Genomic DNA, 11,662 nt, shown 5'->3' on the forward strand with positions numbered 1-11,662 from the left:
GGCTGCCATCAGCTGCGGTGCTGCCGCTTCCCGTCCTTGCGGCGCCCTGCACACTCACACGCTCACACTCAGACTCACACACCCACACCACGCCCTCCACTGGCCGCCGCCTGTCCCACCCGCCCCTGGCCTCTCAGAGCCACCCTGCCCGTGTCCCCCACAGCGGCGTGGCATGAAGGGGAAGGCCCGGAAGCTGTTCTACAAGGCCATCGTGCGGGGCGAGGAGACTCTGCGTGTCGGGGACTGCGCCGTCTTCCTGTCAGCTGGCCGGCCCAACCTCCCCTACATCGGCCGCATCGAGAGCATGTGGGAGTCCTGGGGCAGCAACATGGTGGTCAAGGTCAAGTGGTTCTACCACCCCGAGGAGACCAAGCTGGGCAAGAGGCAGTGCGACGGCAAGGTGAGGCCCAGGCAGGTGCGGCCCAGCCCCGCTCGGGGCCCCGGGGAGCGGGCACGACAGCAGCCAGTGCTGTGCTCCAACACAGGGCACCTGGCCCCACCACACATCTCCCGCTCAGCAGGTGCCACGGCCCCGCGGGGAGCCGCACAGCCTGTAGCCATGCCCTAGAGCAGGGCCCCCAGGTCCCTCCCCATGGTCGGGGGCTGTGGCCCACAGCAGTGCTCAGCATCCGGCAGGCCCAGTTCACTCCTGGGATGTGTGGCAGCCCCCACCCCGTGGGTCCTCCCTGCCTGCGATGCCAGCCCAGGACAGAAATTGCCCTCAGCACGCCCTCTGCTCCTCCCTGAGAAGAAGCCGTTTTCCAGACCATGTGACGTGTCCATCTTCCAGGGAAATTAGTATTTCTCTGACTCCGACAGTCCCCAGAGGGGCCCCGGCAGGCTCCTCGGCCTCTGGACTGGTTGCCATTTTCCGGTCACACAGAGGCCCATCCGGTGACCCTTACAGAGCATGGGTGGGCAGCGGGTCTCCTGGCCGGCCGCTGACGCCCCGCATGCCTTGCCTGCAGAACGCACTGTACCAGTCCTGCCATGAGGATGAGAACGACGTGCAGACCATCTCCCACAAGTGCCAGGTTGTGGCGCGCGAGCAGTACGAGCAGATGGCCCGGAGCCGCAAGTGCCAGGACCGGCAGGACCTCTACTACCTGGCGGGCACCTACGACCCCACCACCGGGCGCCTGGTGACAGCCGATGGCATGCCCATCCTATGCTGAGCCGCCCACCGCAGATGCCTCCCACCTGTGCCAGGGACCCTGTGTGCGGAGCCTGGCATCAGCCAAGCCGCCGGGCAGGAGGCAGCCGCAGCCTCCCAGGGGCGAGTCTGAGCAAATATGCAAAAGCCCACAGGGCAAGACCAGGCTTTCTCACGGTTTTCCCTGGAAAGAGCGTTCCAGGTGTCGGAACCCAGTCCCGTCCCATCTGCTGTGGAGGGTCGGGCTGTGGCCCTGAGGGGTCCCTGGCCCGCCCCGCCCACAGCACCCTCCGTTTCCCGCACCGGCAGTTCACGGGAGATTCGAATCCAAGCCATATTCCCTAGTACCTCCGACTGTCTCCCTCCAGGGAAAGCAGGAATCAGGTGTGTTGTCTATTTATTTCTCTATGTAAATATTGTATTTCTGCGGGGAAGTTTTATGGAAAAAAGTGGAAAAGGGTTTTTCCCCATCCGCGTGACAAGGTGTGTGTGAGTGCGCCTGTGTGTGTGTGTGTGTGTGCGTGTGTGTGGCGATTTTTGTCCTGGGGTTTCCTTTGGAAATGCACTGTTCTCAGCCCAGCTGGGTTCAATGGGGGCACCTGGGACGACAGAGGCAGCTCGGGGCAAGGGGCAGAGGCCACGAGAGGGTCAGGTGGGACCCTTGGTGGCACCCTCCAATCTCTTGGGGGGACAACCGTGTAACATGAAAGTCAGTCGAGTTTATTTGCTTTCAGTGCGTCTCCTAGAAAAGAAGTGTTAGAGCAGGGGGTGGTGATGAGGGGCCTGTAGGGAAAGAAGAATTCAAGAGGCAAAGCCCAGACCAGGGAGTGTGACAGCAGCCGTGTGCATCTCACCTCTGTTCAAAACAAGACAAAGACGAACAAATGTTTTAAAGTATTGATAAGAAAAAGCGATGTTTGGATTGTATTTCCTGAATCATTCTCCAACTTATATCTGATTTCTGTTTCTGGGGCCAGTTGGTCTGAGGCCAAGGAGTCTGGCCTCCACCCAGAGCAGGGAGGGGCTGGCCCCTCGCCCCCCTCACCCTCGCCGCCCTGGCACACTCAGGAAGCAAGGCCCAGCTCTGAGCCCTCCTCACCCCTGGGGTCTTAACTTTCCTGAAAGTAGCAGGTGCCACGTGAAGGGGCAGCTTGGCCAGGATCCTGAACTGGGCAGGGCTCTGGGCCTACGAGGGCAGGTTCACAGTCCAGCCAGATTGTCTCCTCACCCCTGAGCAGAGTGCATGCAAAAGACACCCCTTTTCCCACCCACCTTATTGGTGCCCCCAAACCCCTGGCCTGCTGGGTAGATGGTGGTGAGGCCAGGCCAGCAGTGCTGTGGCCAAGGGAGAAGAAAATAAAATGCAGACTCTGCCCCAGGGCCCACCCCAAGCAGGGGAAGGCCCCTTCCTGGGCCCCCTTTTCCACCAGCCAAATCTGCCTGGCCCTCAGACCCCTCTGCCCGCCCCAGCGCTGTTAGAGGTTTCTTGGTCTTTTCAGTGCCACTCGGTGGGGCAGATGGCCTGATGGGCGTGCTCGGGGCATAGAATGAGGGTCCCTCTGACCACCTGAACCCACATCCTGGCCCCAGGTGCAAGGAGCACCCCTCGGGGGCTCTACCCCAGTATCCCAGGAGAATTCACACCCCTCCCCTTCTCCCACAGCCCAGGATACATAGGGCTGCCTGGACCTGAGCCCAACAGCCTTCAGCTGCAGAAATGCATGGGGGACCACGTACTCCCCGTGTCCTCCCACACCAAGATTCCCCTGGCCCCCACGGGAGCTTCAGGAAAGCCCCCCCAAGTTAGCCGCTGCTCTAGGACAAGCTCTGTGTCACCCACACACCACAGGCCTCGGAAGCAGGGGTGCTGGTGGGTGCCCTGCGCTCCAATCCCAGGTGCCCTTGGCCCCCCTATTTTTCTTGGGCCCATTGGGGCCTGTTTCTCACCTGCTGGGCGGACCCCCTGAAGGGCCATTCCCGGAGGCTCCCCAGGAAGCTCAAGGCTGGGGGCTTATGTTGTGGTCAGGGGTCCCTGCCCCCAGCCCCCTGCTCCCACCCCGGAGCCTAGGCTTTGTCTCACATGAGTGCAATATTTCATTCCCGGTGGTCGTCTGGGGAGGTGGTTGTACGAGGTCCTGCTCAAGGCTCGGGGATCAGAACAATGTCAAGTGAAGAAACACGCTTGGGGGCACATCGAGCCACTGGAGTTCAGGGAAGGCCGAGGAGGGCGCGGCCACGGAGGTCGGATCCTCTGCTCGGCCGCCTCGTCCTCGTCCCGCTTCTGCTGGGTTCCGCTTTGTCCCTTGTTTTTTTCTTTTTTTCCTTTCTGTGTGCGTGCGATTGGTGTGGCCCCTCCCCTCTCGCCGTGCTTAACGTGACGAAAGCACGATTCCTGTAAATGTGTAAACTAAGGGGATGGTTGGATTTTTTTTTTCAATGTAAACACTAAAAACAAAATGGACAAAAAAACACACAAAGGTTTTATGAACAGCAGACTATGTAAAGGCATTTTAGTATCAAATTTTTTATTGATAACTTGCATAAGAATAAATATATGGACTATTGTACAGGTTTTCGGGGGTCCAGGGTCCTGTGTCCCACGGTACTCCTGGGGGGGCCAGGGCTCCAGGGGCTCAGCAGAAGCCTCGTTCCCAGAGCTGGGGCTTCTGGACCAGGCCTCCCCACTGCCCTCTGTGTAGCCCCTCAGGGCACTGAGCCTCAGGCCAGGAAAGGGTCATGTGACTGGAATGGCTTAGGGTGGTCTTAGGGGTGGGGTCCTTCCAGGAGGAGGGCCCCTTTCCTGGTTGCTCTCACAGACCCCTGGTCAGTCCCTGTCCAGCCTGAACCAGAGTCCGGGGCCAGAGTAGGTTCCGCTGGAGAGAACGAGGGGCAAGAGCAGTCTCCGAACCGCCACGCTGGGCAGGGCCTCCGATGTGACTGGCCACCCTGCGAGGACCAGCCCACGGCCCGGGTGTGGGAACATAGATCAGTGCACCCCCAGCTGGAGGGAGCCCTGTTGATGAGGCTGCAGACCCAGAGGAAGCTGGATGCTTGCAGGGGGTGGGGGACCCTCCTTGTCCCCCCTCTGCCACTGGGATCTCGGGAAGCTGCGTGAAGTCGGTGTGCGTCTGTCCCAGTGGGCCCTGAGTGCCTGGTCACAGCTGTGTCCACAGCCAGGAAACACGGTCCTTGGAGGATGGAGTTCCTGAGTCACGAGCGCCTCCCTGGGCCAGTGAGTGCAGAGAGAGGTGTTCAGGGACCGACCGTGCCTCGGGCTGCCGTGAGGGCAGGGAGCAGATGAGGACCTTGGCCGGGCCCTGAGGAAGGAGGGCCTGCTGGACCAGGTTTCCGGGTCAGGGGTCCTCTGTGGTAAGAAAGGAAAGATGGGTGAGACCAGACACTCCCTGTGGGCTCAGGAGACCCTGACTTCAGTCATCTCAATGACTTTTTTGAGGCAGAAGCCAGCCCGGAACAGGGAGAAAGGCCTGCAGCTGTTGCCCCGGCTCCTGGAGCCCTGAGCCAGGACTTGCTGCCACCTCCTGCCCACCCCAGGAGCTTGCCTGATGGAGCAGGTCGCACAGAGAGGCCACAGGCAGCCAACAGGGACTCTGGGGCAGAAGAGCCGGGTGAGGCCCAGGCCAGAGAGGTGACACCTGCCTGGGAAGCCCACAGGAAACCTGCCAGCAGGTCTTGGGTTCAAATCCTCCATTCATCCAGCACTGCCTGGTGCTAGCAGTGTACCAAGCAGTGAGCCACGGTGGGAGTGAGTGGCCCATGGCCCCACCTTCATGACAGGCAGATGAGAGAGAACAGTGGGTCCCAGCAGCTATACCCGGGGCTACACAGCCGAGATAACCTCGCCCATGGAACCCTAAGGTCGGCCACCCCCATCTCAGCCAAAAGTGTAGTATCAGGGCTGCGCCAGGCCTGGTGGGGCAGCACTGCAGCTCCCTGCCCCCTCCCCCCCCACACTGCATGTGGCAGCAGGGCCAGCGGGGACATCGCACCTGGCAAAGCAGATAACTGTCTCTGGGGCAGTCCAGGTGGGCTCCCTGGAAGAAGTAATATCTAGGCTGTCTTGGAGGAGCCCAGGGCAGGGCAGAGGGTAGTCAAGGAACAGCTGGGGTGGCCAGCAGGTGGTCAATAGGGGCGGGGGGAGGTAGGGGACTGATGCTAGAGCTAGAGGGTGGCAGAGTCCAAATCTCAAGCCCCTGAGAACAGCATGGAGCCTGTGTTCTCTCTTTGACAAAGGGTGCCCCAAGAGCTCTAAGCAGAGTCTGCAGTCAAATTGAGGCACGTATTCTGCAGCCTGGGGGTCAGGGTTGGAGGTCCCAGGCCAGCCAGGCGCCTGGGGGTCAGGGTTGGAGGTCCCAGGCCAGCCAGGCGCCTGGGGGTCAGGGTTGGAGGTCCCAGGCCAGCCAGACGCCTGGGGGTCAGGGTTGGAGGTCCCAGGCCAGCCAGGCGCCTGGGGGTCAGGGTTGGAGGTCCCAGGCCAGCCAGGCGCCTGGGGGTCAGGGTTGGAGGTCCCAGGCCAGCCAGGCGCCTGGGGGTCAGGGTTAGAGGGGCCAGGCCAACACAGGTACCTGCGGGGAGGGGCTAGCACCAAGCAGAAAGGCTTTAAGGATGGCACAGGGCCAGGGGTCCAGGTGGGACTGAGGGCCAGAAATGGCCGCAGAGGGGGCCTGGCTGAAGGGGGTGCCACCAATGGGCCCAGGAATGGGCTGGGTGAGCCCAGGAGGCAGGTGACCCGGGCACAGCGAGTGGGGTTGACCACAGGCTTAGGTGAGCCCCCGACCTCAAGGGACTGACCTCCCCAGGAGCCCTGCAGGGCGCACGGCTGAGTCTTAACGGCAGGACTCGTGCCCGGGCCTGGCCTCAAAGCACCACCATGCTACCCTCCCCGCACCGTCTCTGCCGCTCATCCTCCCACCTCATCTCAGGCGCAGCCATCCTTGCCTTCCAGAACCTCCTGCCCCCAGAACAGGGCTTGGACAAAGGGCGGGGCGTTGTGGGAAGGACAGTCGGGGGGCTGGGCACGCACAGCTGCAGAGCCCCAAGGGTTAAACATGCAAGACTACACTTTGATCAAGACAAACGGGCCATTATGTGAAATGCTGGAGCAAGATGAATGCTGGCTCTGGGTGAGTAAGATCAATAAAAGTGATGTTTTATCAGGTAGAAATGACAACCTGGCTGATCGCAATTCGTTTTTAATACCACAAACCAATTGGGGACCAGGGGGCTTTAATTGTTCGTCCCCGGCCTGGCGAGGTTGCTGGGGGTTGGTGGGAGTGGGGGAGAGGCAGCTGCGCCACTCAGCCATTGCAGGGTCACCGGGCACTGGAGCTGGCCCGATGCCCGTGCCGGGCGGGCCCCTCAATGGTCTCCTGAGTCTGTACCAGGCAAGGTGAGGAGGGAACTGCTTCTGGCCCCTGGGTGCAGGCTAAGAAAACAAGCAGAGGCAGCATCCCAGGGGAATAACTGAATGGCTCCCTGCCTCCCACCAAGCCCCTACCAGGAACCTGGGCCTCTCGGCCTCCATTCTCCCCCGACAGCCACCCCTCTCCTGCTCCCCAGGAGTCCCGGTGAGAAGCCAGAACCTCCCTCCTGTAAGAGCCAGAGGACCCGGCCTTGAGCTTCCCGTGCCCTCCCTGTCGGTGCAGCCTCTGTAACCCGCCTCAGGCTACCTGGAGCCATGACGGTGATGAGGACGCGTCTGGGGAGCGAGCTTCCCACGGACAGGCGGGTGGATTGTTCAAGGCCCAGCCACCACTCAGTGCCCACCTGGGACCACAGCACAGCTGCCAGGGGACCAGGCCTGCCCCTGTCTCGGGTGGGGAGCTGGGCCGGGCCATGGGTCAGTGGGGTGGAGGTGCGGCCCCGGGGCCAGGCCTTTAGGTGCAGCCTGACTTTCCAGTAGCTCGGACCTCAGTGTCCTTGTCTGTGAAATACAGACCTTGGCCTCTTTCCCCACCTGTGAGACCAGGATGAGGCTCACAGGCGGCCCAAGGGATTTCTGGACAGAGGCACAGGCAGAGCCCAGTCGGCATGGTGGTCTCAGCCCCTTTCCCTTGGCCCCCAACCTCAACCCCCAGGCCTTGTGTCCCCACCTACACCCAAGGGAGGCTGGAGAGGCCCAGTTCAGGCAGAAAGAGGAGCAGGGCTGGCCTCCAAGCCTCCCCTCTGTCAGCGCCTCATCACAGAGATCAGGTCAGTGGTCGAGGCTCTCAGGCCACTTGCATCACTTCCGAAGGCCGGACACACTCCACTTCCGTTCAGCCCCGGACTCCTGAGGGCCTGAGCAAAGGCTTTCCCAGAGCAGGAAGCAGCAGCAGACCAAGAGCAGACACTAAGGCCGGGCGCGGCGGCTCACACCTGTAATCCCGGCACTTTGGGAGACTGAGGCAGGCAGATCACCTGAGGTCGGGAGTTCAAGACCAGCCTGACCAATATGGAGAAACCCCGTCTCTACTAAAAATACAAAATTAGCTAGGCGTGGTGGCACACGCCTGTAATCCCAGCTACTTGGGAGGCTGAGGCAGGAGAATCGCCTGAACCCAGGAGGCAGAGTTTGCAGTGAGCTGAGATCTCACCATTGCACTCCAGCCTGAGCAATAAGAGCGAAACTCTGTCTCAAAAAAAAAAAAAAGAAAGAAAAAGAAAAAAGCAGACACAGACAGCCACCACTCGGAGCCTAGAGCAGGGTTTGCCATGAGCGTGCCACATGGTCTTGGGCCTGATGTCACCACAGAACTGAGAAAAGCATCTGTTTTCTTACATTCCACGTCCCCCTGGAGTCTTTTGCCCCTTTTCTTTGCTGAGATTGAGTTTTCAGGCAGGCTCTATCCTGTGCTTTAGAGTCAGCAGGGCCCACTCTGATGGGCGTTTCCTGTCTGTTTTTTGGAGGCTCCTGAGGCTGGCTGTACCCATTTACAGAAAGAAAAGGCGGGGGATTGACACAGCACCCTGGGCTTCCTGGGCCAACACCTACTGTTCAGGAAAAATCTCCAGTCCTGTCTGCCTGGACAGAAAGGACAGCAGGGTCCCTCATGATACCCAGGGCTGGTGGGGAAACTCAACACCTCCAGCCTATCCCAAATATCCTAGAATCTATCGTCCTGCCAGAAGAGGCCTGTGATGTCCCTGTCCCATCAAAGCAGGGGACAGTGCATGCTGGTTCTCAACCCCTGACGATGTGATCTGTTCTTGGCAAGGACACATCTTGTTCCTTCTCAGACATCCATTCCTCTGTCCATCTGCCCATCCATCTGTCCATCATTTCAACAAGCATTAATACAAACTGAAGACCTACTGTGTGCCAGGCCCTGTGCCATGCACAAGGATGCAGTGTTGAGAAGATTACACAAAGCCCCCACCCTCAAGAAACTCGGAGCCCAGTAGGGAAGAAGACCAGCACACAGAAGCCCTGGCACCTGGCACACCAGGAACTCCAAGAAGCCACATCGAAGGGTACAGGACGGAGCCTTTCCGCAGTGCAGAGCAGCTGCAAGCCAAGGAATCAGGCTTCAGGGCCCCAGGGAGAGGAGCAGTCTTGTTGCCCTTCCAGGAAGCTCAGCTCCTAGCAGAATGCACTTCTGGGGGCATCCAGTTGCTTCCTTTAACTAGTTTAATCCGAAGACAAAAGTTGAGCTAAGGCAGCTTGCAGAGAAAGGCAGGACTAAGGGCTTGCTAGGTAGGACTCGTCTTCCACTGGCAACACCTCAGAAAACTGACTCAGAGAACAGTCTCTAGGCCTGTGCCCTGAGTCCCGGGACAGACTGGCTAGGAGGCCAGTGGGAACTCTGGTCTCACTGAGACTGGGGCTGGGGGCTGAGACTTCACTGAGAAAAAGTGTTCCAGATAGCAGTGGGGTGGGCTAAGCCAGAGGCCTCCCAGAGCCCCTATCCCCTAAGGTTCCTAGCAGTCAGGAGCCTCAGGCTCTCAAACCCTTCCTGCGGTGATGGAATGGTCTAGAAACCTCCTCACAATTTGGTTTGCTGAGAGGGGAAAGTTAAAACCACGCTTTTTATTTGGGAGCCTTTGAACAAGTTTATGATCTTGCCCCTTGTCAGGAAATCTGTTTTCACTTATAAGAAACAGGCTGGCTCAGGGGCCGGCGGTGAGCAGACCAGTGAGGGAAGACTCCACACTGAGAGGCTAATTATATTTTTCACCACTGCCCCGGTTATTCTCCACTCTGGTCCTGGGCAAAGCACCCCTGGCCTGGTACTCCCGGAAGCCCCCACTATGGCCCGTCTTTTTGGGGGCTGGGGTTGGAAAGCCAATCTACAGCGAGGGTGCAGAAGGCCAGAGGTGATGTCGGGGGGCCCGGACAGGAAGGGGACGAGCACCCACTGACAAGGCAGGTCTGCACAGCCAGAGCCCAGGCAGCCTCTGCTCAGGGCTGCAAGCTCTGTGGGGCAGCCGGGAATTCTGAAGGGTCAGCAGGCAAACGGTGCTGCCCCCAGACATGTGGGGCTCCGAAAAGCCAAAGCCCTCAGAGGGTGTCCAAGGCCACTGTCCCAAGGCCCTGGAAGCTGCTGGAAGAGCCTCCACTGAGGAGGGGCACAGACAGGCCATGCACGCACGTGGCTGCGAGGACAGCCATGCCACTCTCTGGTCACATGACCCAAGCCAGGCCAATCACAACACCTCTGCTTCCTCTGCCACTGTGATTGGCTTTGGGCCAGGCATGCGACCTAAGCTGAGCCAATCAGGGTTCAGCCCTGGGACCCAGTGAGCGCACAGGTCTTCCTGTGACCTCCTGCAGGTAACCCGCCACATTCTCTTCTCCCGGCGCTGGGCTCTGACCGCGGCGGAACCTGGGAGTCCGGATGGGGTTGCAGAACCCGCAGTGTCATTCACATTACTGGTGAAGAACAAGTACTTTGTAACATGAGCATGTTCCATGCAATATGAGGGGTATACTTACACTAAAAATTATTCATTATCTGAAATTTAAATTAACCTGACGTCCTATTTATTTATTTATTTATTTAGAGACAGAGAGAGGGTTTCACTCTGTCACCCAGGCTGGGGTGCAGTGGTGGGATCTTGGCTCACTGCAGCCTCCACCTCCTGCGCTCAAGCCATCCTCCCACTTCAGCCTCCCAAGTAGCTGGGATTACAGGTACATGCCACCAAGCCCGGCTAATTTTTTTATTTTATTTTTTGTAGAGTTGGGTGGGGGAGAGTCTCGCTATGTTGCCCAGGCTGGCCTCGAACCCCTGGTTCAGCCTCCCAGAGTGCTGGTATTACAGAGGTGAGTCCCGCACCCAGCTTCTGTATTTTATTCATTAAATCTGGCAGCCTGTCTTCACAACTGCGGTTGACCTTGAAACCCAGCCATCCATCACTGGCAGAAAGAACCCATGCAGGCCCTGAAGGCTCAGGAAGCTGCTGGAGCCCACTCCTGCTACACTGACCCTCCCTCACCTCAAACTCATGGCCTCTGCAAAGCGCCATCACCCGCTGACCGAGGAGGCAGCAGCCTTGGTTTATAGACAATGCTCTGTAGAATGCCTGCCCCAGCCCCAAGTGGACGGCTGCACCCTCACAGCCCCGCCTCGCAGGACACCCCTTCCAGGGTGCAGCACATTGAGTGGACGTCACATTGAGTGGACGTCACATTGAGTGGACGTCTCCGTGTTCAAGGCCGAGGCTTACACAGGGTCCTGGGCAGTGCCTGGCCATCTGGCCAAACGTGAGGGACTTGGAAAAAACACATGGCAAACGAGTCGGGGACAGGAGTCGGGGGAGTTCGAGGAACAGGAGGATCCGCAGGCATTTGGGCTGTGCCTGGAGGCTGGGCACGTGCAGGGCCATGTGAGCCCACCAGAAGCCCCACTGCAGAAGAGTTCTTCAGAGTCAGGTGGGCACATGACCCACCAAGGGGTGCCCATCACCTCCCTCCCCCCAGCCAATCTGCAGCTCGCCCCACGGATTCGCAGTGTGCGGGGAGGAAGGTCAAGCACAGGCACTCCCGTCTTGAAACTGCCGTCCCCGTGGCTGGTCTAGATTCGCACTGAGGAAGGCTCAATTGTAGAAGCCACAACGGACCTGAAATCCCAGCACAGTGCCATGCTTCACGGGCACCTGGCAGCGCTGTGGGGCACATTGATGACTTTGGTCCCTTCCGTTGTGGCATGGGCAGCAACTTGTCCTGATCAGGAATAGGTACTGCTCTGGATGAGGTCGTGCCATGGGCCTGGAGAACCTCTAGACCTGCTCAGGGAACCCCACCCCGCCCCTGCAACCAAGGAACTCATTTCCAGGCACAAGCACAGCCGGGAACTAAGTCATGGCCATTCCCCATCTCAGCCTCTGTTCCTGGCATCTGCAACCCGGGAGCCACGCAGCCTGGTCAGTCTGAGGCAGGGCCCCGGGAGCCACGCAGCCTGATCGGTCTGAGGCAGGGTCCTGGGAGCCACGCAGCCTGGTCGGTCTGAGGCAGGGCACCCCACGAGCCACGCAGCCTGGTCGGTCTGAGGCAGGGCACCCCACGAGCCA

General features: G+C 59.6%; 1 protein-coding gene across 1 annotated transcript in view; it reads left to right on the forward strand.

The window, feature by feature from the left end:
* The window catches only part of BAHCC1 (BAH domain and coiled-coil containing 1), a 136,444-nt gene extending 132,719 nt beyond the window's left edge, over positions 1-3,725 (forward strand). The window contains exons 25-26 of the mRNA XM_011933294.1: positions 164-400; positions 969-3,725. Of these exons, the coding sequence (XP_011788684.1) occupies positions 164-400; positions 969-1,175 (444 nt within the window). The 3' untranslated portion in view covers positions 1,176-3,725. The remainder of the gene's footprint in view (positions 1-163; positions 401-968) is intronic.
* Positions 3,726-11,662: the final 7,937 nt, after the last annotated feature.

The sequence above is a fragment of the Colobus angolensis genome, unplaced genomic scaffold (genome assembly GCF_000951035.1).
Source record: "Colobus angolensis palliatus isolate OR3802 unplaced genomic scaffold, Cang.pa_1.0 Scaffold1, whole genome shotgun sequence".
Classification (NCBI taxonomy): domain Eukaryota; kingdom Metazoa; phylum Chordata; class Mammalia; order Primates; family Cercopithecidae; genus Colobus; species Colobus angolensis.